General features: G+C 40.6%; 17 protein-coding genes across 17 annotated transcripts; 5 read left to right on the top strand and 12 right to left on the bottom strand. All coding sequences in view use genetic code 12, as the record gives it.

Annotated features, from left to right (window-relative positions):
• Nucleotides 1–9: 9 nt before the first annotated feature.
• Nucleotides 10–675, bottom strand: KGF57_004504 (uncharacterized protein; the record flags this gene model as incomplete). The annotated part of the gene is made up of 1 exon (XM_051754021.1): nucleotides 10–675. One exon carries the CDS (start codon nucleotides 673–675, stop codon nucleotides 10–12), a length of 666 nt encoding a protein of 221 aa, XP_051607041.1.
• A 966-nt stretch (nucleotides 676–1,641) lies between these two features.
• On the top strand, nucleotides 1,642–2,958 carry KGF57_004503 (kynurenine--oxoglutarate transaminase; the record flags this gene model as incomplete). The annotated part of the gene is made up of 1 exon (XM_051754020.1): nucleotides 1,642–2,958. One exon carries the CDS (start codon nucleotides 1,642–1,644, stop codon nucleotides 2,956–2,958), a length of 1,317 nt encoding a protein of 438 aa, XP_051607040.1.
• A 22-nt stretch (nucleotides 2,959–2,980) lies between these two features.
• On the bottom strand, nucleotides 2,981–4,237 carry KGF57_004502 (S-adenosylmethionine-dependent methyltransferase; the record flags this gene model as incomplete). Its single annotated transcript, XM_051754019.1, has 1 exon — nucleotides 2,981–4,237. The coding sequence occupies one exon, from the start codon at nucleotides 4,235–4,237 to the stop codon at nucleotides 2,981–2,983; it is 1,257 nt and encodes a 418-aa protein (XP_051607039.1).
• Nucleotides 4,238–4,392: 155 nt separating this feature from the next.
• KGF57_004501 (uncharacterized protein) lies at nucleotides 4,393–4,851 on the bottom strand (the record flags this gene model as incomplete). Its single annotated transcript, XM_051754018.1, has 1 exon — nucleotides 4,393–4,851. The coding sequence occupies one exon, from the start codon at nucleotides 4,849–4,851 to the stop codon at nucleotides 4,393–4,395; it is 459 nt and encodes a 152-aa protein (XP_051607038.1).
• A 275-nt stretch (nucleotides 4,852–5,126) lies between these two features.
• Nucleotides 5,127–6,284, bottom strand: ZRT2 (low-affinity Zn(2+) transporter; the record flags this gene model as incomplete). Its single annotated transcript, XM_051754017.1, has 1 exon — nucleotides 5,127–6,284. The coding sequence occupies one exon, from the start codon at nucleotides 6,282–6,284 to the stop codon at nucleotides 5,127–5,129; it is 1,158 nt and encodes a 385-aa protein (XP_051607037.1).
• A 1,291-nt stretch (nucleotides 6,285–7,575) lies between these two features.
• Nucleotides 7,576–9,207, bottom strand: KGF57_004499 (uncharacterized protein; the record flags this gene model as incomplete). Its single annotated transcript, XM_051754016.1, has 2 exons — nucleotides 7,576–8,258; nucleotides 8,400–9,207. 2 exons carry the CDS (start codon nucleotides 9,205–9,207, stop codon nucleotides 7,576–7,578), a joined length of 1,491 nt encoding a protein of 496 aa, XP_051607036.1.
• A 485-nt stretch (nucleotides 9,208–9,692) lies between these two features.
• Nucleotides 9,693–10,625, top strand: KGF57_004498 (uncharacterized protein; the record flags this gene model as incomplete). Its single annotated transcript, XM_051754015.1, has 1 exon — nucleotides 9,693–10,625. One exon carries the CDS (start codon nucleotides 9,693–9,695, stop codon nucleotides 10,623–10,625), a length of 933 nt encoding a protein of 310 aa, XP_051607035.1.
• A 66-nt stretch (nucleotides 10,626–10,691) lies between these two features.
• Nucleotides 10,692–11,165, bottom strand: KGF57_004497 (mitochondrial 37S ribosomal protein MRPS8; the record flags this gene model as incomplete). The annotated part of the gene is made up of 1 exon (XM_051754012.1): nucleotides 10,692–11,165. One exon carries the CDS (start codon nucleotides 11,163–11,165, stop codon nucleotides 10,692–10,694), a length of 474 nt encoding a protein of 157 aa, XP_051607034.1.
• A 177-nt stretch (nucleotides 11,166–11,342) lies between these two features.
• On the top strand, nucleotides 11,343–12,200 carry KGF57_004496 (uncharacterized protein; the record flags this gene model as incomplete). The annotated part of the gene is made up of 1 exon (XM_051754011.1): nucleotides 11,343–12,200. The coding sequence occupies one exon, from the start codon at nucleotides 11,343–11,345 to the stop codon at nucleotides 12,198–12,200; it is 858 nt and encodes a 285-aa protein (XP_051607033.1).
• Nucleotides 12,201–12,269: 69 nt separating this feature from the next.
• KGF57_004495 (polynucleotide 3'-phosphatase) lies at nucleotides 12,270–13,013 on the bottom strand (the record flags this gene model as incomplete). The annotated part of the gene is made up of 1 exon (XM_051754010.1): nucleotides 12,270–13,013. The coding sequence occupies one exon, from the start codon at nucleotides 13,011–13,013 to the stop codon at nucleotides 12,270–12,272; it is 744 nt and encodes a 247-aa protein (XP_051607032.1).
• A 103-nt stretch (nucleotides 13,014–13,116) lies between these two features.
• On the top strand, nucleotides 13,117–13,830 carry KGF57_004494 (U4/U6-U5 snRNP complex subunit; the record flags this gene model as incomplete). Its single annotated transcript, XM_051754009.1, has 1 exon — nucleotides 13,117–13,830. One exon carries the CDS (start codon nucleotides 13,117–13,119, stop codon nucleotides 13,828–13,830), a length of 714 nt encoding a protein of 237 aa, XP_051607031.1.
• A 477-nt stretch (nucleotides 13,831–14,307) lies between these two features.
• Nucleotides 14,308–15,054, top strand: KGF57_004493 (uncharacterized protein; the record flags this gene model as incomplete). The annotated part of the gene is made up of 1 exon (XM_051754008.1): nucleotides 14,308–15,054. The coding sequence occupies one exon, from the start codon at nucleotides 14,308–14,310 to the stop codon at nucleotides 15,052–15,054; it is 747 nt and encodes a 248-aa protein (XP_051607030.1).
• Nucleotides 15,055–15,115: 61 nt separating this feature from the next.
• Nucleotides 15,116–15,694, bottom strand: CPR3 (peptidylprolyl isomerase; the record flags this gene model as incomplete). Its single annotated transcript, XM_051754007.1, has 1 exon — nucleotides 15,116–15,694. One exon carries the CDS (start codon nucleotides 15,692–15,694, stop codon nucleotides 15,116–15,118), a length of 579 nt encoding a protein of 192 aa, XP_051607029.1.
• A 177-nt stretch (nucleotides 15,695–15,871) lies between these two features.
• ENT3 (Ent3p) lies at nucleotides 15,872–17,338 on the bottom strand (the record flags this gene model as incomplete). The annotated part of the gene is made up of 2 exons (XM_051754006.1): nucleotides 15,872–17,199; nucleotides 17,263–17,338. 2 exons carry the CDS (start codon nucleotides 17,336–17,338, stop codon nucleotides 15,872–15,874), a joined length of 1,404 nt encoding a protein of 467 aa, XP_051607028.1.
• Nucleotides 17,339–17,719: 381 nt separating this feature from the next.
• On the bottom strand, nucleotides 17,720–21,622 carry SAC3 (Sac3p; the record flags this gene model as incomplete). The annotated part of the gene is made up of 1 exon (XM_051754005.1): nucleotides 17,720–21,622. One exon carries the CDS (start codon nucleotides 21,620–21,622, stop codon nucleotides 17,720–17,722), a length of 3,903 nt encoding a protein of 1,300 aa, XP_051607027.1.
• A 322-nt stretch (nucleotides 21,623–21,944) lies between these two features.
• On the bottom strand, nucleotides 21,945–22,775 carry KGF57_004489 (S-adenosylmethionine-dependent methyltransferase; the record flags this gene model as incomplete). Its single annotated transcript, XM_051754004.1, has 1 exon — nucleotides 21,945–22,775. The coding sequence occupies one exon, from the start codon at nucleotides 22,773–22,775 to the stop codon at nucleotides 21,945–21,947; it is 831 nt and encodes a 276-aa protein (XP_051607026.1).
• Nucleotides 22,776–22,991: 216 nt separating this feature from the next.
• Nucleotides 22,992–24,083, bottom strand: HOM2 (aspartate-semialdehyde dehydrogenase; the record flags this gene model as incomplete). The annotated part of the gene is made up of 1 exon (XM_051754003.1): nucleotides 22,992–24,083. One exon carries the CDS (start codon nucleotides 24,081–24,083, stop codon nucleotides 22,992–22,994), a length of 1,092 nt encoding a protein of 363 aa, XP_051607025.1.
• Nucleotides 24,084–24,536: the final 453 nt, after the last annotated feature.

Here is a 24,536-nt window from a genome sequence, read left to right as displayed (position 1 = left end):
AGAGAATAGTTAATCTATATCCAACAAGGCAAACAACCATAGAGCCACAAACTTGGACACCAAATCATTGGCAAATTCGTCGGTATCGATGGCCATGTTAAACACCGAAGCCATGCGTGTGCTGACATCTCTTTTGAATTTCTTATACTTCAGCTTATCAATAAACTTGTGCAACTTCTCAACTTGTTCAATGATTTTCGTATCAGCATAAAGACTTATACAAAATGGCTCAACCAATTCTGCTTCAAATGGCGAACCAACAACAAACTGATTGCTTTGTTGTATAATGAACCCAATGACTTCATTACTAAACATTTGTGTGTTACTCCACGCCTCAGCAACTTCAATCACTAACCGCACCAACTTTTGAACCAGATGGTTTATTCGATGTCGGACCTTGATTGCAAATTCAATGAATTGAACATTTTCACATTCCTTCAAGTATTTTGAAGGGTTTGTTTTACCGCGATAGACTTGCAATGAAAGGATGTTCACTCTTGTAGTAAGATGTGCATTTACCGGTGGTAAGCGGCTCCCAGTTGAATTTTCTGAAAAGATGTAGATGTCTTTACTAACTGATTTTTTTAATCCAAACTCATCCTCTCCAAACTCCTCTGAAGCCTCAACCTGTACACTTTGTGCAGGCGCAAATAAACCTTTTATTTTACCAAGCATTTTATTAGGCTTTTGTATGGTTGTCAACCACAAGAACATCTGATACAATCAGACATCCTCATTGCTATTTATGCCATTCTAGTTTCTGGAAGATCATTGTGTGTGTGGGAGAGAGAGAGAGAGAGATTTCACCAGAAGCATGCCTTGAATCAACTGTTTGGAGGTGGTCAAACCAACAAACAGGGCGCAGCATCTGTATGTTATTGTTGTTGCAAAAATAGATTGCGCAATACGGAATTCTAAAAATAAATTAAGCTTTGACCTCCGTATATTTTACGACTCTGTACAATTCCAGAAGTTCTAAAAATAGTAAACTCTATTGGGTCTTTGACTAACAGCTTGCTTTCACTAGAAGAAAGGCTATAGTCACACTTACTCTCAAAAGGGTTAGGATTCCATCACAGACAACGCCTCCGCATACTTGTTGATGATAATAGCTGAGTGAATTGATGGAAATCACGGACTTATTGGCACGTAGTTGACATTTTGTGTAATCAAGGAGATAGAACAACATACTTGCATCTTGCTTAAAATAGTTTAGGGTACCAATATTAATCAACTCTACGCTCATTGGCTTGGAGAGAAGGGAGAATTGCTTGAAAAGCGGCATTTCCAGTGTCACTGATTAGTCAGCACGAACTTGAAAACTCACTCAGATGTTTAGAAAGATCTTCTCTATGGAGCCCTCTTAATTAAGTACCATAATACTAAGCCATATAATCCGCTCTCTTGCGTCAAATTTGCAACTGATGGAAATGATGGCGCCACAGTTTCCCCATTGGGAAATTCGTCGCGGCTTTTATTATTTGCGTTATTGAACGAAAGTTTAGCACAATTTTTTTTTTTATTTTTCACCAACAAAAATCAAACATATCTGCAAACCCTTAATCTCTTTCCTTTCTCAGCAAATTTATGTTGAGAAGATATACAGCCCGTAGACCGTTTACTAGATTATTCACTACATCAATGACAACTTCAAGACAATCAGATCCCACCTCATTGCACAACCCTTACTTCAACCTCAAGCCGGGACAAAAAGATATTTGGTCCTTGATCAATGAGACCGCGGCTGAAGCACAAGAAGCGAATCCCGACCGCAAGATAGTCAATTTGGGACAAGGGTTTTTTTCATACAGTCCTCCGGATTTTGCAATTCAAGCTGTAGATGATGCATTGTCCAAACCTCAATTTAATCAGTATGCGCCAGCAAAAGGTAACCCAAATTTGTTGAAACAGGTTGCTGCACACTACTCAAAGAGCTATGGTCGTGAGGTTCCGGTTGAAGAGGTTCAAATCACCACTGGAGCAAACGAAGGTATGTTTGCCGTATTTTTTGGTTTTTTAACACCAGGAGATGAGGCAATTGTGTTTGAGCCTTTTTTTGATCAGTATATTCCAAACATTGAAATGACCGGAGCTAAAGTCAGATACGTCGAGATAAAATATCCAAAGAAGTTGGATTCGGAAAATGTACAAGCCTCGGATTGGGAAATAGATTGGGAACAGTTGGAAAAGAGCATCAACAATAAAACCAAATTGATTGTTATCAATACACCTCATAATCCAATTGGTAAAGTGTTCACCAATGAGGAGCTACACAGAATTGGTGAGTTGGTGATCAAACACAATTTGATCTTGGTCAGTGACGAGGTTTATGAGAATTTGTACTTTACCCCAGAATTCCCCAGACCTGCAAACTTGAAATCTTTACCTGAATTGAAAGAACGGACCTTGACAGTTGGTTCAGCTGGTAAATCGTTTGCAGCTACGGGATGGAGAATTGGGTACATCCAAGGACCTGCGCCTTTGATAAAGTACGTTGCAGCTGCACACACGAGAATATGTTTTTCGACACCTCATCCATTGCAACAAGCTGTGGCCCAAGCATTTGAGCAAGCAGATAAACTCGACTACTTCAATAAGGTCAAGGGAGATTACGAAAAGAAGTATAAGTTGTTCACCAAGGTGTTTGATGATTTGGGATTGCCATACACTGTTTCCGAAGGTGGATATTTCCTCTTGGTGAATTTATCCAAGTTGAAAATACCTGGTGATTATGAGTTCCCCGAAGCTATTTCAAGTAGAAAAACATTGGATTTCAAGTTGGCTTATTGGTTGATAAAGGAGATTGGCGTTGTAGGAATTCCTCCAACGGAGTTCTTGATTGAAGAGAGAAGACAAGGTAATGGATTAGAAAATTGTGTCCGATTTGCCGTTTGTAAAGATGACTCAGTGTTGGAGGAAGCAGTTGAGAAATTAAAGAAGTTGAAGGACTATTTATAGACGTAAACCCAGGAGAATTTTACTATTTTCGCACAAACCGTTTGTAACAAAATTTCATCTCTCCAAAATCATCAAACCCATTTTCGATGTCTGATTCCATTTCAGTAAAATTTTCCAGCATCAAGTCCCATAGCAACTGTCGCTCATTTTCAAACTTGGGTCGCAATGGAACTTCAATCAACACATTATAGGGAGTTGAGTTTTGGCTATCGTTTGATTTCAAGAACAAATCAATCATATTGACTACCCAGTACGGATGCTGGGCTGAATACACAGGATCACTCACTACTATGGTAGAAAACGTTTTGCCATACACAGGTGAGCCCTGTGGAGCTGACCAGTCCAATTCCACGCAAGATGAATTCGCCTCTAGGCTATTCAATTCGACATTTTTCTTCAAATTCGGTACAATCTGGGGCAAATCCGTGAGGGTAGTTGTCATACCCATCAAACAACAGCATATCCCAACAAGTCCAGTTCCCGAACCCAACTCCAAAACTGGGGTTTGTAGCAATGGAGCCCTCTGACCTTCGCGCAACAATCTTGACCCAAGAATCAATGAGCTCCCCCAGGTTTTCAAACCAAGATTATCATTGGTCATTGATGGTTCATTCAAAAAAATGTATTTCCTGCCGTATTGTTCGAGATGGGCCAATTGGATCTTTCGCTTGAGTTGCGGCTGAGCCATGCGTCCACAATTTTCACTAATCCTTAAGCTGGCCAATGAATGGATTTCCTCCTTCTCTTTCTCGTTAAGCCATGAAAGCTCATTAGAAATTATGCGCGTCATGTATGCGTTATATTCGTTTGTAAAATTTGAACGCAATGCCAGCGCCAAGTGAGGAACGCAACTTAGTTGAAAGGGTGTCCGTAATCGAGAACTGTTTTTGACTAGCCAAGGTAAAGCCTCTTGTAGCTGGTTCGACGAAACAGCCTTTTCCTTGAAGATGGTATCTTCATCTCGCTTGGCGCTTTGTTGGTACGGGTGTCGTTCAAAATTGAGTACTTCGTCGGGAGCCATGAGCTTCAAAATGATGACAAGTACAGCATAGGGTGGTTGTAAACGTAGCAACGGCAAATCCAATATATGTAGTGGTACCATGTCATCGTTTTCTTCGTCATTGCAGATGTCGTCATAAATGCGTGCGCTTTCTGAACCCAAAGCTTCTGATTGCTTTAAAGGGGGCAGTTTCACTTTGGATGATAGTGGTTCACTTGCAAAACTCGTGGCATCTCTGGCTGGAGTTGCGGTGTACAAGGACAACGGATCAAAGTCCATCTCTGGGTCTTTGGGTGAAATTTTCACACAAACTTTTTGCGTTTTCGTGAAATTTTCAATCACAGCTAGTTTTACCAGTCATGGCTACAGTGGCAGCTTTCCGCTATACTCCGTAATTTTATACAAACCACCAATTCGATTGATATATACACTACTTAAAAGTCAATAGTACGACCATTATAGGTCCATTCATCACTCTGCTTCAACGGATCTTGCTTAGGCCCGCCCACTTCACCAGTCTTTGGATTCACTTCACCTTCGAATTCCGGAATAGTTTTCAAGTAAGCAAATGTGCCAATATCGGAGTTGTCGTTAACTACTGGTGGTTTAACATCGTCATTTGCATCGTTATCCACCGAGCCACTCGTGGTGGCAGCAGCAGCTTCACGCTGTGCGGCCTGCAACCTATCGTTATAGTCCTCAATAGCAATTTGGGACTGTGCTATATTTTGTAATCGCTCAAACTCTTCTTGCTCGTGTTTTGGAAGCTTTGGAGGACCACGATATTGTTGGGCAAACTTTGGAGGAACAGAATAGTGGCGTAGAGGTAATCCAATAGATTGCAAGGATACCCTAGGATGTAACTTTCTCGTAGTTAATTTAAGCAGAAGCATGAGGAGGTAAGTTTGGCTATACGATCTGACTAACGTAAAAACTGTACTTTGCAATGGTCAATTTTATCAAATGAATGAGGCTAAATTATCTCGGTAGCGCAATCCTCTGACCCGGCTTTACAAGAACAACGCAGTCAAATATCAACTTCTGCAAGGTCCAGCCCATGATTACATTGTATAACTGAAATACTCAAAAGCCATGTTTTAATCTATAAATTACACCGCGTTTCGAAACAGCAATTAAAATTAGAAATTTCCCGTTAAAAAGTTTTCCTTTATGCCCATTTACCGAGTAAGGCCATCAAACCAGCACCCCAACACATGATAAAGTAAGCCGCCAACATCCTACGGAATCCATCTGCGCCTTTAAACTCTCCGCTGTACAAGAATTCGTGTGCCATTAACTCAACAAGACCTGTGTATACCAAAATCCCTGCAGAAATTGAGTCAAACACACCATTGGTGATTAAAGCTCTTCTTGATCCTGGTGGATAAGAGTGTCTTACACCAAGCCCAATAGCAATTGCAATTGGTGTACAAAGAGTGTACCCAAGAGCCAACAACCAGGGAGTGAATTTGTGGTCACCCCAGTTGGTGGTTGCAATTCTAGTTCCCAAACCCAAACCTTCAAACATTTGATGGAAAACCAAGACAATGTAAAGAGTCTTGAACTCGTCACCTGCGACTGCTAATGACAAACCTATAAAGATTGAGTGGAAAATAATACCAAACTCCAAAACGAAAACATTGAGCAACTGTCCGTAATATTGTTCTTTGTTTTGATCATTGACTGGTGTTCCCATTACACTTGGATCTTGATGTTCAGCAGCATGCAGGAAATGATTGGGGTATGGGTTAGGAGGGGCGACTTGTTTTTCAGCCTCGTGACCGGATTCGTTCAACTCCGTTTCCTCTTCATCTTCTTCTTTCTTGGGCTCAACTTTCTTTTTTACGTACAACGACTCGTCACCGAAATGGGAGTGAGTGTGACCGCCGCCTTCTTCAATGTCATCAGTCATCGAACTAACCTTTTTGTCGATAAAACGGTAAGCAACCAACTCCATAAAGAACAAAACAAACAAAGTCATCAAACAGATCCCAAATGCCCATGGGTACTCACTTATAGGACCAGTCAAACACTCATTGGTTAAAGCATCAGAAGCTGGCTCCAACAAATGAATAAATGCAGTAGCTACAATGACACCGCTTCCAAAGTATTTAGCACCAAAGAAACACCACCATGGCAATCTGATGAACGAATATCTTGACGAAAGGATTGGAAAGTACGACCCAATACCCGCAGTAACCAAAATGACGAAAACGGCCGACACACGAGCCCCAAAGTTTTCACCATCGTAATCATTGGAATTTTCACACTCATCTCTCTTGTTCAAGTACTCGAAAAGGGCTCCTATACTGCTTTGCTCAGACATTATTATTGTTATTATTCAACTTAGTTGAGGAAACAGTGAGTTTTAGATAATGATTGGAGGGGACTTTTTTTATTTTTTTCTGGAATCTGCAAATGATATGTACTTTCGGAATCTCAATGACTTTTTATATCAAACAGCTGGTGATTGTTAAGTTTGCGAAGCCTAATATAGATGGGTATTGTAGTGGTTATTAATTTTTTTTTTTTCATGTATTAGGAGACAATTGCAATTTGTAACCAACCTTAACGACGGTTTCCGTTCTTTTTTTTGAACAATGCGGCAGTAGTGTTTGGTATCTACCACCAAGTGCAAACACAAATTGAGGTGAAAGTAACTTTGGAAAAGCTAGAGGAATCGATTACCAATTTCTAAAAATAAAGTTTGGTGATGTTTAAGAAACAACAAAAGAAAAAAAAAAAAAATAGATATTGAAAGTGAGAGTGAGTATGGGTTTGTGTTAGATTGAATACACGTTAATGCGTTACAGTTAATATTCAAGTTTAATTGTATAGTAGTACTGACTCTAAGAAATTACCTTGATGGTTACCAATAGTTAAAATCTGTCAAATCAAACGGATTACAAATAAATTCTTACCCTTTGATCTTTGATAATAAGTTTTCTTGTTTTGGTCAATACTAAGTCGCCTGTACATCCACACTCGCTCCTCCTCCTGCCAAGCTATTCTCTAGACTCGCTTAGATGTTCAGGAAGTCGTCCAAGTTTCAGCTTAGATACAATCCATGTGTACAATAAGCCATCGCTACCTCTTTCAAATTTTCTCTCTTTGTAGGTGATGCCGTACGTTTCCTTTTCCTTTTTTTTTTTTTTTTTATTTTTAATAAAAAAAATGTAACACAATCACAAAGCCCATAACCATCAAGGTATTTTGGCAGTGATGCCCTTTTTGAATCCGCACTTATGGTGCTAACTCAACCAATTAACAATAGAAGTGGTTGTCGGTGTAAAATGAAAAAAGCCTTTAGGTCTATAATCTTAGCGATACAACCAAAGAATGGCGCAATTGTCAGGTGAATCTCAGATCGTTTGTATTATTTGCAAAAAAATCTCGCAATAAACAATTGATTGCAAATTTAGACTCGGCAGAAGGAGTACGCATTTTGCAGATTTCACCTCCTCTCTCAAATTTAACTGCTTATGTTTTAATCATTGAAGGCAGGTCAACGATTCTAGAGTCAATTCTTTCCATTTCGAATCTACACAACAGGCGTTTCTTTAACCCTTACAAATAGAAAAAACAAAGAAAACCTTTACTATAATATCACATCTGGTTCAAAATTTGCTCCACCACTTCCATCCAACAGCGCTGTATTTGGCCCATATCCATACCGCTATAGATGTAGCGCTTAAAGCTCCCTCAAACAAGACAAAATTGCTGTAATTTCTCTTGCTGCCTCCTGCAATCACCAAAGTAGCAAAATACATACCCAAAATGGTCAAGATTCCCAAGAAAAAGTACATTGTTCCATACACTTTGCCAAAACGCTCGGATGAACAAATTTGACCAGTACAGGCTGGTATTAAAGATATAACGGCCGATGAAGATATTCCAAACAAGACTCCAAATGCGTACAACAACGACACACTCTTGGCCGGATACCAAAGACCCAAAATAAACACTGTTGTCAAAGTGGATGAGATCATCATCATGTTGAATCTACCATACTTGTCAGCAAATAGTCCCGATAACAATCGTGAGGGAATTCCACAAACATTGATGACTGTCAATAACAAATAGGACAGGGTCTCACTGACATTGTATTCAAGTGCATACGATCCCAAGTACGTCAAGGTAGTCATCGAGACCACCTCTGCTAAGAACACACCCCAGGTTAAGGATATAAACTTCATATCTTTCAAAACAGAAAAGTCCAAAGCACCTTTGATGAACCTTGCTACTTTTGACCAAATATGTTGATCAATACCTTCGTGATGCTCCGCAGGATCGGTTGCCACTGCGTTTATCAGTTGCAGCCCTGTCATGGCCAAGCTGTTACCCGCTTCAAGAGAGACGCTTCCTCCCCCTCTGAGTTCATTTGTTCTTTTTCTCTCACGTACTAGGCAGATTGAACAAGTCATGCAGAAGAAACAAACACAGCTCAATACTCTAATAGCATTCTTGTAACCAATTCTGTCATAAAGTTGTTGCAACATGATTGCAAAACACGAACCTCCCATCAAGCCTCCAATGGTAGCTATTGAGCAAGCCATTGCTCGCTTCTTCAAATACCAGTGACTCAAAGCCCCAATCAATGGAGACATGGCAACACTTGTTCCAATTGCCGTCAATACGGAAAAGCTTAGCACAAATTGGTACAACTCCTGGCATTCAGCAGTGCAAAACAATCCAGCACACATCAATATAGTTCCGGCAATCAAGGGCTTTTTTGCTCCGTAAGTGTCAAACAATTCCCCAAAAATCACCCCACCAAGGTACATGACACCCAAGTGCAAAGAAAAAACCCAACCCACATCAGCTTTTGTTACATTCTTCAATTGATTAGTAGAAACATATGACTCGATAGCTCCTAACGCATTTGGGATACCGAAATCAGCAACCAATCCAAGGAAGGACCCAAGTAAAACCAAGTTAGCTTCTTTTCCTCCTTCTGGAAAGTCCAAGGGATTTGTTTCGCTTCCGTACATTAGGGCAACCGATTCATTGGTTACGTCTGTAGCATTGCTATAACGACGTCGACGTATTTCGGCACCCATCTGATGGGTTTGTTCGTTGTAATCGTTCGTGTCTAACCCAGATCCTGTACCCTTACCACTTCCTGCGTGACTTTGACCTATTGTCTGTAATTCAATGCCGTTTAAATCGTAGTACTCATTTCCGACCTCCCCGTTTTGAGATATCGACCCCACCACTTGTTGTGGGAATGCCACATTTGAAGACGACATTTTTATCTTTTTTGTTTTGCTACGCCGACTTGAGAAAAGTGATAATCTGTCGTTGCAATTACGTTTAGTAGAGAAGAGTCTAGTATTTTAGTTGTGTAATATTGTTGACTCATAGCCGCTAAACCAGCTCTAATTGCGCTTTTTAGGCGTCGGATCGTGAATTCCGCCATTTATTGTCAGCTTTGTGTAGCTATGGGAATCTACAAATAAAATGGAGCTTTACATCAAAAGGTAAGCACAACTCAATAGACGATATCGCATGACGGCTCTATCTTAGTGTAATGAGGGGGGGGCGCATGGTAATTTCTGTTTAGATATAGACCAAGACCCAGATTGGTGAAGTTGGTGCAAGATCCAGTCCATGTTGCAATACTCGGTAGCTCTATTACCAAAATCATATTTGAACAAAGAAAAAATAACGAGTGAGTTGGACCCAAAATTCCGACGCAAAACAAGTCACTGATCATTTAGACCTATACCACAACATGTCTGAGACGGATGCAAATCCAACTACCAATGACGAGGACTCAGAATTGACCAAGGAGCAAAGGTTGGAAGCAGCCAGAAAGAAATTTGAGGAGATGAAAAAGAAGAAGAAGAAGGACAAGAAAAAGAAGGCAAAGAAAGGCGACGCAAGTGGGGATGCGGAGGATAATGACGCCAACGAGAGTAGAGAGGAGACTCCGGGGATCGAAGAAGATAAACTTGCTATATCTGCGCCTGGTACCAGTATCGGAAATGAAGATAACGCAACTGAGGAAAAGAAGTCTGGGGATTTGAAGAAGCTGGTAGATGCCGCTACAGAGACTGAGCATAAAGAGAGCTCCGCTGAGGAAGAGAAACCACAAACGGAATCGAATGCAGAAAAGGTTGCTGCAAGTACAGAAAAGGGTGCCAATTCTCCAGCATCGACGGGGGAAAGCGCTAAGCTTAGTGAATCTACCACAGACAAAGTTGACGAGAACCAAACGCCATCTACAGCAGATCCCAAATCATCTCATGACTTGGACTCGATCAAATCCGACTCTCTGGTGATTGAAGAGTTACAAAAGACAATCGAGGATCAAAAGAAGACCATTGCCGCGTTAAGGAAAGAAGTCAAGGATCTTAAGCTCTCAAGGATGGATCTCGATGATACAATTTCCGATTTACAGCTTGAAAATGAGCAATTGAAGAAACAAGCTGCATCGTTATCTCAATCCCTGCTTCCCAACTCAACGGCAACATCCCAAGCCCCTTCAACATACCAGCCGGCAAAGCCACTATTCACCACCAATGACTACGCATCGTCATCGCAGCAGAACTTGAGCAAATTCAGCTCAACTGAAGACTTTAGAGAGAAATTGATGATATGGAAAGGCTGGCAGGTTGATATGAGAAGCTGGAGTAATCCTAACTCAACCAAAGCAGCATTCTGAAGAGATCACCGTATATATCCTCAGCGATAATATATATTTACAAGCCATCTAAAATTATGTACTCTTTTACCTCACCCTAAACAAAGCTTGGCCACCCAATCCTTTCTTTGCAGCATCATTGATTTCATAAAGTTGGTTCTCGTGCTCGATGAATAAACATTCGGCAGGCTGTAACTGATCGATTCTCCTCACCTTCATTCCCGAGGCCAATGTCTTTACGTCCTCTGCACTTAGTTCCACTTTTTTACTTGGCTTGGACACCATTTCAATTTTTGATATCACTGGTAAGTTGTTTCTGTACTTCAAGTCCAACCATATCCTCCTCGTGTTTACATTATCTGGTGTAACGTCTGTAGGTACCAAGTCAGGTCCCGTATTTGATCCTCGTTGTATTCCTGAAATGAAACCCTGGTTGTATAATTGGATCGCCACTTGTAAGTTGGTTCTGTTGTATGGAACTGCGGTTTTAGCTAACGTGACATTGAGGCAGTTTTTTATATGGGCACAGAAGCTGGATAAGGTAACCAAGGAAGTTGGCATAATGTGTGGTTTGGGTATAGGTCTAGTATCGATGGTTCAAGGTTGTGAAAAAAAAAAAACAAAAAAAAAAACAAAAGAAAAAAAAATTTTGAAGATTTTTGACTTGAGTTCATTTAACATTGTTTTTCTTTTTCGGAAAACCTCATTTGACTTCGGCACACTCTTCATCTCATATCCATGTTTCGATTGGCACAATTAGGAAGAACAACAATTGGTCAAAGACTTCAGCTCAATTTAAAACAGACCTCTAGGGCTCCTTTCCAGGCCTGCCACAGAAATTATGTAATTGTTCACAAAGACCTATCCAAGGCTAAAAAGGAACCAAGAATTAGATACATTGCATACGTTGTGGCAGTATCGTGGGTTGCTATTTGGTTCGTTACCGGCCAGGTAGATAAGAAGAAGCCAAAGCAATACATGACAGAGCGAGAATTCCAAGAATATGAGCAAAGCACGGGAATCAAGAGAAGACACAAACTTATTGGACCGGATTTGAATTCAAAGTACAAGTTCTATGTCATACCTTATATATACTCAAATGAGGAATTGGACAAGATCCAGTCTAGCTTGAAGAAGGCCGACCCCTCGAGGAAGATTGTTGTTCTTGATCCATCAAAGTTGGTTGCCGAAGAGAAAGCTGACGAAGGTAAGCGGTATTCTGCTTTGCTCAATGATTTAGATGCCACTCATAAACCTTACCCTCCTGGATTAATCACGGCAATATTGAAAAACCATATCCAATTTTTGATAAACACGAGAGAAGGTACTTTTGACACCAACTATATTATCAAAAACTATCCTCAAACTACTGGTGAAGCCATCAAATTTGAAAATGACGTGTCTGATATTAGCAAGTGCTTGGTGATGCATTTTGATATGTTGAATGAGCTCCCGAAATTCAAAACTGACGCGGAGGTAAGAAGCATTAAGAATGTCGAAGGATATTTCGATTCAGTTGGTAAGTCGAAAACTTTAGTTTCCAAGCATGATGAGATGGACGCAAAGTTTGAGGAAATCATGTTGGAGGATTACTAGAGAGAGGGAAGTCGCAACTCTTGTAAGTATATACACCTGTAAGTAGTAAATTACTGTCACGAATCCCTATCATTCCTCGAAAAACTCCTCAGGAGTTTTGAAATCTATCTTTGCATTCTGCGCAAATTTCAAGTCGCTATTCAGAAAGTCATTTCTTCTACCCGCTGCATCCCCAACGAAAAAACTGGCTTCGTAGTCGATGATTTTCCCTTGCTCGGTCAAAACAGCTTCCAAGTCTTGCCACATTCCTATTTCCGGCTTCCGCGTCAGTTTGTGCTTTTCATCGCTTGACGTGTGGCCCTTCAGTGGTTTCTTCGGCGAAGCATACATGTAGATTGATTTTATTTCAAACTTGACAAACTCTTTATAAACAAGGCTCAATTTCGCTTTCAAATTAGTATATGACTTGCTACCGTGGTTAACAACGACCGATCCTTGATTTGTAAATATGACTATCAAATACCCAGTTTCGTAAAGTTTCGCTATAGCTTCTGGAACTTTTGTTGAGGAATTTCCCCACCATTTCCAATCAGTGGGCCCTTTCCCAAACTTTAGTCCGGATTTGGTTGTAATCAATGTACCATCCAAGTCAAATGCTGCAACTTTCACCTTATCTCCTGTCACCTGTGGTGTTGAAACGTTCCGAATCAAATGCGTTCCGATCGTTTCCCAGCCCAGTTCAAACTTTGTAGACTTGAGATCATTCTCGACTTTTTCAGCAATCACCTTTGCAGAAGTTAGGGTTGATGAAAGTTTGTCACTCAGATCAACGTGGCTGGGTTTTCTTATCATAGAGATGACATCATACCCCATTGTCTGCAGAAAAGTACTTGCTTGTGTTGAACACGCGTTTGACTCAAAAAAAAAAGGGAAAGATGTTTTTGCAGATGGCAATTCATTAACTGATCACTTTCCCATGTCCAAAGACGATAAAAAATCAATAGACCAATATGGCCGACAAACGTGGAATGTGGATGTTTATGCGCAAGAGGCCAACGATAAGAAGAGGAAAAGTGTCCATGATACAACCCCATTACACTACATAGTTGATAAGCATACAGATGACTCAAAAACCCATATCAAACAGAGAGACGCTCTCCTTGAGGAATCCCTCAATGCAGTTCAGAAATTCAACCTCATAAATCCAGACAAAAGCAACACATCGACATATGGAAGCAAGAAAAGATTTGGGTTTGTTTGTCCTGTTTGTGATTTGTCATTTCGTGACAATTTATCATTGATTGACCATTTCAACTCCCCGCAACATGTAGGCAAGGTATTTCAACAAAACAAGTCTAGTGGCGAGTCAACGCAGACGGAGCTTTTAGATGGGGGTATTAGGCGAGCGACCCTCAAGGAGGTGGTTACAGTTATGGAAAATTTGGTTGCAAACCGCTTGAAGGAGAAAAGCTTACAATCTACGGAAGGGCCGTCTTTCGCAGAAAGAGTAGAGATGAGAAAGAAGTTTGAGGAGGAAAAGAGGAGGAGTAGGTCAGAAAAGCGCAAGCTTCAACGAAATCGGAAGAAAAGGAAAGTTCAGGACGAACCAGACGACAATGCAAATACTGACATGCATGAACTAATGGGATTCAAAGGATTTGGCTCATCGAAGTCACTGAATATGCGGTGATTAGCTCATGGTCTAGTCGTTAAGGAAAAAAATATATAACCAACAAGCGTCAGATACGGGATGCGTCTCGAGCCATTGATTGGATCAAGAGTCACGTGACCATTGTTCATCACTTTGACGAAATAATAATCACCAGGCTTTCTGATATGGCTACTGATGGAGTTAGGTTATACAGCGTATAGTTGAAAAGTACTAATGAGGGGTATTAACGTTCCGAAAAGTAACGATTCGCAGCAACAAATCTATCGACTTCAAGGGCATAGACTTTTCAAAACTCCTCTCTCGCTTCAAATTTTTTTTTTTCTTTTCTCTCTGAGCGTGGAAAAACGAACCAATAAAATTTTGCTGAAAACAATCTCTCATTGGCATATCTATCACTCACCAGTGAACCACCCTTGCAACACCAAAACGTCTGCTCAACGAGCACAACCACCTCACTTATTTTCCCAGCCACATCAATCACAAAGTGAATAAACCATGAAGTTCACTTTTAAATTTCCCCTTTCGACGCTTTTGAAGTACAAACCAGGAAAGTTTAATTTCCAATTGGAACAAGATATTCGTCAAAAACTAGACTCCTTGCCATCTGTAACGAGGGTTTACACTAACCCAGACGGCACACCAAGAATCCCCTCCGATGAGGAATTCAAGACTATAGGGGAATTGCAAAATTTATACTACAAAAGAAATCACTCCGAATGGAAGTATATATTACCAGGAGTGTCCAGAGATCAATTAAAGTTGTTTGAAGACAATTCGCAAGATTTGAACCATTTCCAATTTGTCACAAAGGATGCAGGAAAGATTATTGACAAGATTCCTTACAAGGATGACCAAACAGGAAGCTTGAAATGGAAAATTATAAGAGAAACACCAAAGGCCGAGGGATGGGAAATTCCTTACTTCTACATCGTATTGCCCGTTTTCGCATATGTGCTTTATGTCAAATACACATCACAGATGAAGGCTAGGGAGGTCGAGGGTCCTGATTGGGCAGAGAAAGAATTGAGATTGAGAGCTATGGAAGAATACTTCCACGGCGACACAGCAAAAGCTAAAGAGTTTTTGAGCAATGAAAACAAGTCGGCTAAGGAAATAAGAGAAAGAGACGATTTGGTGATTTCCAGAATCTTGGCTGGTGATTATGATAAATTGTCACAATTGAAAAGGAAGTTACCAAAAGATTTGATCAAGGTGAATGAGGACCCTATCTTCAAATACTAAACGACAATACTGATAAAAACCGTTTTGAAGTGTTTATAAGAGTGTAGACAAACTATTTAACCTATTTCTCTTCCTCTACTCCCGATTCTTCAATCACAATCTTGGCGGTTGGAGTTCCTGATTGAGTTCCGTAACTCTCAATTTTTTTCACAACGTCGTACCCGTCAATAACTTCTCCAAAAACGACATGGTGGCCATCTAACCAAGGAGTTTGAACGGTAGTGATGAAAAACTGTGATCCATTGGTGTTTGGTCCAGCATTGGCCATGGACAATAAACCAGGTTTGTTGTGCTTCTTTTCGAAATTTTCATCTTCAAACTTCTTACCATGGATAGGAGAGTAACCCCCGTATCCCTTTCCGGTTTCAAAATCACCTCCTTGCAACATGAATTGTGGAATGACTCTGTGGAAGATGGATCCCTTATATCCAACGCCCTTTTCTCCAGTGGCTAAGACTTTAAAGTTCTCAGCTGTTTTGGGAACAATCTCATCATACAATTCAAACTTGATTGGTGGTTGCAATTCTCCATCAATCGAAGTTTTGAAAAACACTTTTGTGCCGAGGACACTTGGAGTGGTTGAGAATAACCGTGCGGATGCGGGGTTGACAACTCTTCTGGTCAATACAGTTTTGAACATAGTGGGAGGTTTGATGTATAAAGGTTGCTAAGTGGATAACTTCTATGAGAACATTTTTTATTTTTTTTTTCCCGCTTGTAAGAATCAAAGAGAACGTTTTTCCACTTGCCGGGTTCAAAAACGATTACTAAACAAGAGGTTCACAGTATACAATTTTATATTACTATCTCTCTCTCTCTAAAAACTTAACAAATCTACGTCTCCTCCGTTTTGCTTGCCATCGGTGCTGTTAGCATTCGATTTCGTAGCAGAATTAGATTGGTTGTTTGAACTAAAGTCACCGAAAAGGTCATCGTTTTGCGACGATGCATGAGCGGGAGTGGTACCAGCAGCAGTAGCGGTGGTGGCAGTGGCCGAAGTCTTAGCTGAGTTTCGGTGAGAGCCGCTTGCTTTTTGTCCACTCGTTTTGGTCTTTGCAGACAGGAATAAATTTGAGAAGGCATCGTTGTTAGATGCTTTAGCAGGTCCGGCAGATGAAGAACCTGTAGAAGAAATTCCTGCGTTTCCAGAAAAAACATTCAGTTGTGATGGAAATTGTTGGAATTGAGGAATGGCTTGTGATTGCTGCGATTGCTGCTGCTGCCGTTGTTGGGGATGATACAAGTTAGACAAGTTGGTGGACAAATTGTTACCTTTCTGCGATTGTGAAGGGGCAGCTTGGAAATCGTCAAAATCATCGTCGTCATCTTCATTAGAATTTTTAGAAAGATCATTCTTTGGAGCAGTATCAAGCCCCAACAAATCCCCCAAGAGGTCGTTTTCTGGTTCCCTTGGCTGAGCTTTCGACTTTGCTGCGGCGCCTGCATTCACTCTCGAAGCTTTAGTAGTTGCCTTCGACACCGCCGTCTTTGTGGTCGGTTGCACGTCATACTCTTCAAATTGATCCCCACTACTTCCCGTTGCTCCATTTTGGTAAGCTGAAGCTGGATCGTCATACCTCTCCCCGTATACACCACCATCACCGTAAACCCTATTGGTAAACTCATCATCATCGACATCAGTAAAAGTGGAAGAGGATCCACCATAGCCAGTTCCAATTGACGATGCACCACCGAACGCAGCCGATGAAACACCACCAAATTTCTTTTGATTGGCTCTGGCCTTTTTCCGTTCACTTCTAATTAGACCATCGTCATTCAAAAAGCTAATCAAATTCTTTGCTTTATTTCTAACATTGATTCCTTGATCTCTTCCTTTGGAATCTATGTAATGGAAGGACTTTAACATTTGGATCAATGAAAGATTTGATCTCACGTCATCAATGATCCTCTCACTACCATTTTTAATCAAATAGTCCAACAATTGCAATGATTTGTAAATCTGTCTCCATTCATTGGCAGCCTTTTCTGTAAACCTACGGAAAATGAATGCCAAAATCTCTTCTCTTTCTCTATAATTGTAAGTTGCCGAAGCAATCTGTGCCATCAAAGTTGTGGGCGCACCCCATGGCTCATTGTTTGTAGCCTCCCTAACTTTCGATTCAATCTCAGTGTAATTCATCGCAACTATAGGCTAAGTTAGTAAATCGCATTAAAGCTGAAGGGGTTCGGTTGTGATAAAATACGTACCATTTTGTGCTTTACGCACATAAGCCTTGACCTCATAGAGATTCAAGTTCTTAGCAGCGTCCTTCAAAAGATCCATTGTTGTTCCTTGCTCACAGACTAGATTATCTTTCGGATAGAAGTGGTTGCGTGCGTTCCTGTAAGAAAGATGAGTAGTTTGATTACAATGTGCTTTTCCTGGTGGTGATGGTGTCTGTGAGTAACTGAATGTATGCCCTCTTCTTCTGGTCCGATTAAATGATTTTCTTTTCGTTGGCCACTATTTCACAAACGAAAAAAAGAAAAAAAAACGGCAATAATTTGGACAAAACTAATTTTCTTTGGAGACTTTCTTTCTCTTGCTCCGGATTTAGCTAAAAACACCCGCAGAATAATGATTCCACTTGGAGTATGAACCTTTATAAAACTACAGATCAAAATTACTGTCCAGTACTTAATAACCTCGAATTTATACAAACTTCTAAACATGCTCTGAGTTTGTTTTTTTGTATTTACTCCTGATACTTGCGGTTAATTTTCTCAACTCACGGAGTTTGTCATCGTCACCGGTGTCTTCTTCAAGCTCAGTTTCATCTGTTCCTTTCCTTCTAAAAGACGCATTTGGCGTACTTTCTTGCACAACGCCCCTGCCAAAATTATTGAAAACGGAATTGTTGGACATAACCGAGGTGTTCAAAAACGTGGAATCACGACTGAATATGCTGGAGTTGTAGTATCTGTTTCCACGGTGTGCAATTATTTGAGCCAAAGATTTATGGGCAAAGTCACCAATACTTGTATTTGGATTGGAAGGTTTTGTTGTAGGAGTTGGTTTGACTGCGCGATTGAGATAGTCGTACTTTTGAAGCTTCCGTGCATTTTCCATTAATTTCTTGGCCTTTTCGGCGACGCTATCACCACCACCAGTCGGTTCGATATGTTCCATTTTTTCATTGACACGACTCATTCTGCGCTTTTCTCTTACTTTAATGGCATGCTTCACTCCTCTCGCACTCAACCCAGCATCAAAATCCATTGCCAACTTTTCCACAGACAGTGTAAGTACTTGGCTAATACTATTACTTTCATTGGCCATGTCACAGAAAATGAGATCTTTTATCGTCTTTGTGGACGGTGTTTGCTCCAAGTTGAGTAATTGTATGGCTCGATCAGTTGTGATTTCTGATTGAGTAGCATTCCAAAACAAAATGAGAATACTAGGTTTATAATAGGTATACCTCTCGCACATTGAAATGATCTTTTTCAAAACTTTTGCATCACTTGACAACTTACTTTCAATTGTCTGACTGGACTCGGAACACAACCCACATTCAAATAAAATGAAGCTACAATCATGAAAAAAGTCCTTTGTAAGAAATTCTTTTCTCGGCAAACTGGTAATTTCTAAATCAACCTTGTCACTTTCAACCATGTTTTCATACACCATCTTTTTCATGTTTGCTTTCAACCCGAATTTTGCAATTAACCATTTTGAATACTGGCTCTCCCAATCCTCCACCACCAACAACCATTTGAGTTTTATATTGTTCTCCGCTATGGTGAGAGAAACTTTGGATGTGCACGTATCGGCAAACTTCTTCAAATTCAAAGGTTCCCACAACCGTTTCATCTCCGCTTGCTTTTTCACAAAGTCAGTTGCTGTTAAATCATGCCTATGCTTTTTACCAGGTGTGCTCAATCTCAGTACATCACTACTTGATCTTCTTTTTAATGGGTTCCCAAACCTAACAGATTCAAGCTCGTTTCTCTTTGCTTGCTTAGACCTGTACGAGGTCACACACTCTCTGGCTCTCTTTGCCAACCAAGAAACGGCCTGTTTCTTGAGGAAAAGGTCACGCGTGTATGTTGCAGCTGCTTCCAACGTGCACTGATAGGTGCTTTCGGCAACGAATGCTGAAAATAACTCGTCTTCCAAAGTTTTGATGATATTGAAACGCTGAACCTCAGCATTGTGTCTGAAAAGAACACTCGCCAAAACCGACTTTGTTTCTGAATCAACCATATTAGCCAAGTATTGGTTAACAACTTCTTCAACTGCCCCTCGATATAAATGATGATCCGCCAACTTTTTGGAAGTTATTGGTAATGCCAGAGACTCTATTTTGGTAGACAAGATTTGACTCAGTGGCACTTGATCAGCCTCTTTGGCCAGAAACAATGAACGAGATTTAGTCTCTGGTATTGTAGCAGCCTCGCGGAGCCTACCTGAAGCCACTTCTGGTGTTCCAAATGGCTTGCTAAAGGAAAAGTCTATCTTTGGTTTCTCCGCAATTAAATTCTTATTGGGAACAGGTGAACTTTTCGTCCTCATATCCACAATAGCATCATTGGCTACGCCGAATTGAAAGTTGGGTTGTGTATTTGTAGCATACCCAAAACTGGATGTGGTTGCTTGAACTTTTGGTTGCGAAAAAACATCCTTCTCTAGATTAGGCTTCGCCTTGTCCGGAGGGGGTGTGGGAGAAAATTTTACCTCGCTTGGTTTGAGTGCATCAGCAACAGGAGTTATAGCAGTGAATGTCGTGGAGTCTGGTTTGAAACTGGTTGCAACTGGGTTGGAAATAGACCTCTTTGTAGTTGCAAGTACTTCATTCTTCGACTTCAAGTGAAAAGTTTGGTTTGGAACGCCACTATTGATGATTGCCTTTAAGTCAGTCCCTTTGAGTTTCCGATCCAATTGCGATGAATATACTGGCGGGTACTTTGGTTTGTCGTAAAATGAATTGAGCTTGTATTGTTTTTCAAGCTTGTCCTTGTTGAACAAATCAACCAATGTCTCTCCATCTTCAATGACAACGTCTATCTCATAATATTTCAAAAATTTCATGAATTTATCACTCAGGTCAAACCCTAATAGGTTCCTAAGTGTGTCCATTTGGTAGGGCTTGCCTCGTGTATGGAAACTCCTCGACATCGCTTTTAAGGCGTAAAACCTAATCTCGCTGAAATGGGTTTCTAACAAACATGCCATTAACAAAGGAGTTGTGTCGCTATATACAACTCTGAAAAACTCCACATACAAATCCAATGCACCTATTAGATTGGTTACACCACGTTCAACGATATTGTTTTGCGAAATGATTTTTCTGAATTTTAATGCCAATTGTACTCTTTCATCTTGGAAGATGTGTTCCGGAAGGTTTTGTATTTGTCTCTCCAATTCTGGATCCCGGATATGACTGAGTAAATGGTATGCACGGAATTCTGCCTCATTCGGTGAGCTGCCACCATTATTTCTCACGTCCTGGTATATTTCCATCAATGTCTGCAAGGCCTTGTTAAATTGCTCCAATTCTTGTTGTTGAGAAAATTCCACATCGCTTCCCGCCATGATATGGAGCGACAATAAATGTATGCGGACAATACGCTCATTACAATCCACTGCTTCAGGGCCAAAACTGTTTTGGTAAGTGAAATCTTGTCTAATCGATCTTGTCCTATCCCAAAGAAATGAGTGGGAATCTGGTAGTTTGCCGACAACATTGTCGATTAAATAATCCAATGTAGTTTTCAAAACGTGGGGTGGCCTGACTTCAGAAGGTAATGGTGGTGGTTGACCAGCAGCGGGCCTTGAAAATGCTTTCACAGCTTTCTCCTTCGTTATTTTATTAGTCGTTGGATCTCTCTCCAACATGTTGACATTATTTTCCAACTGCCTTCGTACTCTCTCAAATACGGGACACATGTCCAGACACGTTCCTTGAAATGCTATAGCCTCATTTAGATGTTTCGCTGTATTTTCAGCATCGACAAGTCCCAATTTTTCCATTTCTTTCCGTTCAGTCTCTCGGAGTTTTTGCAAATCCTCGTATAGCCCTTGGTAGTCTTTACCTTGATTTGCAGATTCCATTTGCTCCATCTTAATTTGGTTTTGTCTGTCCCACTCACTTTGAACATATACAGGGGTATGGAGACATTTTGGTTGGGTCAAGAAGTAGTTGGGAGTCGGTCGTGGCGGTATGCCTTTCTTAACTCGTTGAAATCCGAATTCTTCGGGACTTGGAAAAAGCGGTCCAGTTTTGGATACTTCCTCGGAGGAATAAGACTGACAATGTCCATTCTGAAAAGTTCCCTTCTTCGTTAATGAAGTTGCATTACTTTTACTTGAAAACGAACTAGCCTCTTTTGACTCCGTATTATATGCATTTGAGTTCATAGCCTTTTGCGACTTTTTGGCAGGCTGAAAATTCCTATTGTTCAGTGAGGTTGCAGAGTCTGCTTGACCATTTCCTGCTTCAGAAGCGATATTACCATTCAATGCGTTCCAATTTGTTGGCGTTGATTTAAATTCGTGGTTGTCGTTTGCTTGAACATTGAGGAAGTTAAAATTCGTCGGCACGCCAGTCTGTGTTGTGAATGACATGTCTTTGGCGAGTTGTATATATACAAGATGAAAAGAGAGTGTAGACACAAGATGTGTCTGGTGTGTCGTAAAAATGCCGGGTGTGAATGAAGAAATATAGCACTAGCACTTTCGGATCGATTTTGTTTTTTTGATTTTTTTTTTTTTTTTTGAAGATGAAGAGTTTTGATAAAAAAGGCTATCACAGTCAACTGATCCCCATCCAATTCCACACACTCACAATTAGATCGGGTGGCTGATACTCAGAGGTGGAAAAAAAAAACAACAAAAGCTGGGCTGGGTGAAGATACGAAACTTAACTCATAATGACAACATATTTCAACTATAGTTTCGAATCTTTTGAAACGTAGTAGATATGAAATCCTCGTCGTAGACCTTCATTTAGCAAAGTTAGCGGGACTACATACGTTCTTAGTCCATCAGCATGCACCAACTCTGAAACAAAGCGCTCCATGGTTATGGAATCTCTCAACTGGATAGCAACCAAAGCACAAGAATCTCCATGTAGAAGGGATTGAAGTGCATTTATAAATGGTCCCACCAAATATTCGTTGTAAATGGTGTCACAAGCAAGTACTACATCCACTTGTCGTGTTTCGAGCATTGCAAGATTAAAACAGCCAACTTCAGTCTCCTCCCAGTCGAATTCGATTACGTCGATTTTGACTTTCAGATTCTCAGAAGAACTCGGTAGAGTTGAGCTTTGGAAGCTAGACACATTGGTTATTATATTCTCCTTCAATAGTTTCAAGATATGCTTCTGATCAGTTGCGATATAGTGACCTACTTGTTTCAGCAAGGTCGATGCACAAATGCCGCCCACGCCAGTACCTAATTCTAAGAGCACTTGGGACTTGAATAACTTGAATGGGCATGTGGGCGAAAATAGCCAATCAACCATGTGGACAGAAGTGTTCCAACATATGTATCCAGTGGTGCTATTTGTGTGCTTTGAGGACAACTGTGAAATTGACTGTCTCACTGTGAGATCGATATTACAATCCGGAATTGTGATGGCTATCTCATCGGACCTCTTGTTGACGAATCCCAAATTGTCTGGCGGGGAGCTTTCGGAATACAATTCAAATATGTGCTCATCCAAGTTGTCATCTGTGAGTTCTATTAATTGTGAAACGAAATGAGCATTTGTCATTGGCAGAACAATTGATGGTGGGAGGAGGGGGAGCAGTATGTGTTTTCTGTTTGGCGCGATGCAACAAAAACTGGCCCAGTTATCGACCCAGTTGCAAAAAAAAAAAAAAAGAAAAAATAAAATAAAAAAATACTTGAATGGAAGTTATAAAAGATTGAAACTCAGAAACACGTTCATTGCTATGTAGGTACTTACCACATACACTTTCTTTGCAATTTAAATTAAACCCTTGGCATTCAAGATTTCTGCAATCAAAATACCGGACCCAGCAGCACCAATGACAGTATTGTGGGACAAAACAACCATCTTGAAGTCCAATAATGAATCTTCTCTGATTCTTCCCACGGACACTCCATATCCATTGTCTCTCTCCCTATCTAATCTGGGTTGTGGCCTGTCAGCTTGTTCCAAGACGTGAATTGTTTGCTTTGGTGCTGAATGACAACCTAGTTTAGCTGCATCACATTCGTATTCTCTCAAAGCCTTCTTGACATCCTCGACAGATGGAGGTGGTCTCTTGACAAATCTAAGCGAGATACACTCGGTGTGTCCATCTATAACTGGAACACGGTTACATTGAGCACTCACTTTCATGTCCTCGTCAGGTATGTTTACGACTTCAGTTCCTTCTTTGTTGAGTAATCCGAGGATTTTCTTTGTCTCCCATTCCAACTTGTCTTCCTCTCCACTAATATATGGGACTATATTGTCCAAAATGTCCATACCAGATACACCAGGAGAGAATCCGGCACCGGAAATGGCCTGCAATGTAGTTGCAGTTAATGCGTCAATTGGACCAAACTTTTCTACCAATGGTTTCAATGGGGCAACCAAACCAGCTGTGGAACAATTGGAGATGCAGATGAGATAACCAGTCTTCTTTCCTTCGGCCTTGGCGTTCTTGACTTTGTTTTCTATAATATCCAAGTGTTCGGGATTTACAATTGGAACAACCAAAGGAACATCCTTTTCTCTTCTGTAGTTCTTTGCGTTGGACACAACTGCCAAACCTGCCTCAACAAACTTTTTCTCAACTTCACCAGCAACGTCTGAATCCAATCCGGAGAAGACGATGTCACATTCTTTGAAGTTGCCTTCTGGTTCACAAGTTTGCACGACTACGTTTTGTGCCGTCTCTGGTAATATGTCTGTTTGTTTCCAGCTTACAGCGTCCTTATAAGCTTTACCTGCTGACCTAGAGGAGGCACCCAATGCATGGATTTTAAATTCGGGATGCTGCGACAATAATAGTATGAATCTTTGTCCTACGGAACCAGTGGCTCCTAAAACTCCTGCTTTCTTGACCATCGCTCAGAGAAGTAAGTTATAGAAATGAAAGAAAAAATGAGTAATTTGTTTGGCAATATTTTTCAGTTGTACACTTGTATGTTCTTGTACTTTTTCTTTTTTTTTTTTTTGTTTTTTTTTTGTCTTTTGTCCGTTTCTTTTTTGTCTCTAACCGATGATTCATAATTTGGTGTCCCTTTTGTGTCAACTGGACCACTAAATAGCGAGACAGAGTGTGCCGTTAACGGTTATCAACCTATTCACACGCAAGATTGATTCGGGTAACCAAGTCTTTCCATAAGCTAGGTGGGCCTGTACCAGTTTCATCGGATGTTACCAAGGAAACAGACAAAGCCGTTGTGGAAAAAAATTTTGCATAAGATTTTTAACAAAATTTTTTAAAAAGCAAATGATGCGGTTTTCTTTGGTAACAAGTATCACAAACATTCAGTCTATGAGAGTTTTCCGATCGAA

This window comes from Candida theae (assembly GCF_024610275.1).
Source record: "Candida theae strain CBS 12239 chromosome Unknown scaffold19, whole genome shotgun sequence".
In the NCBI taxonomy this organism is placed as follows: Eukaryota; Fungi; Ascomycota; class Pichiomycetes; order Serinales; family Debaryomycetaceae; genus Lodderomyces; species Lodderomyces theae.
Note: the sequence above shows the minus strand (reverse complement) of the source record. Positions and strands in the feature narration are given on the sequence as shown.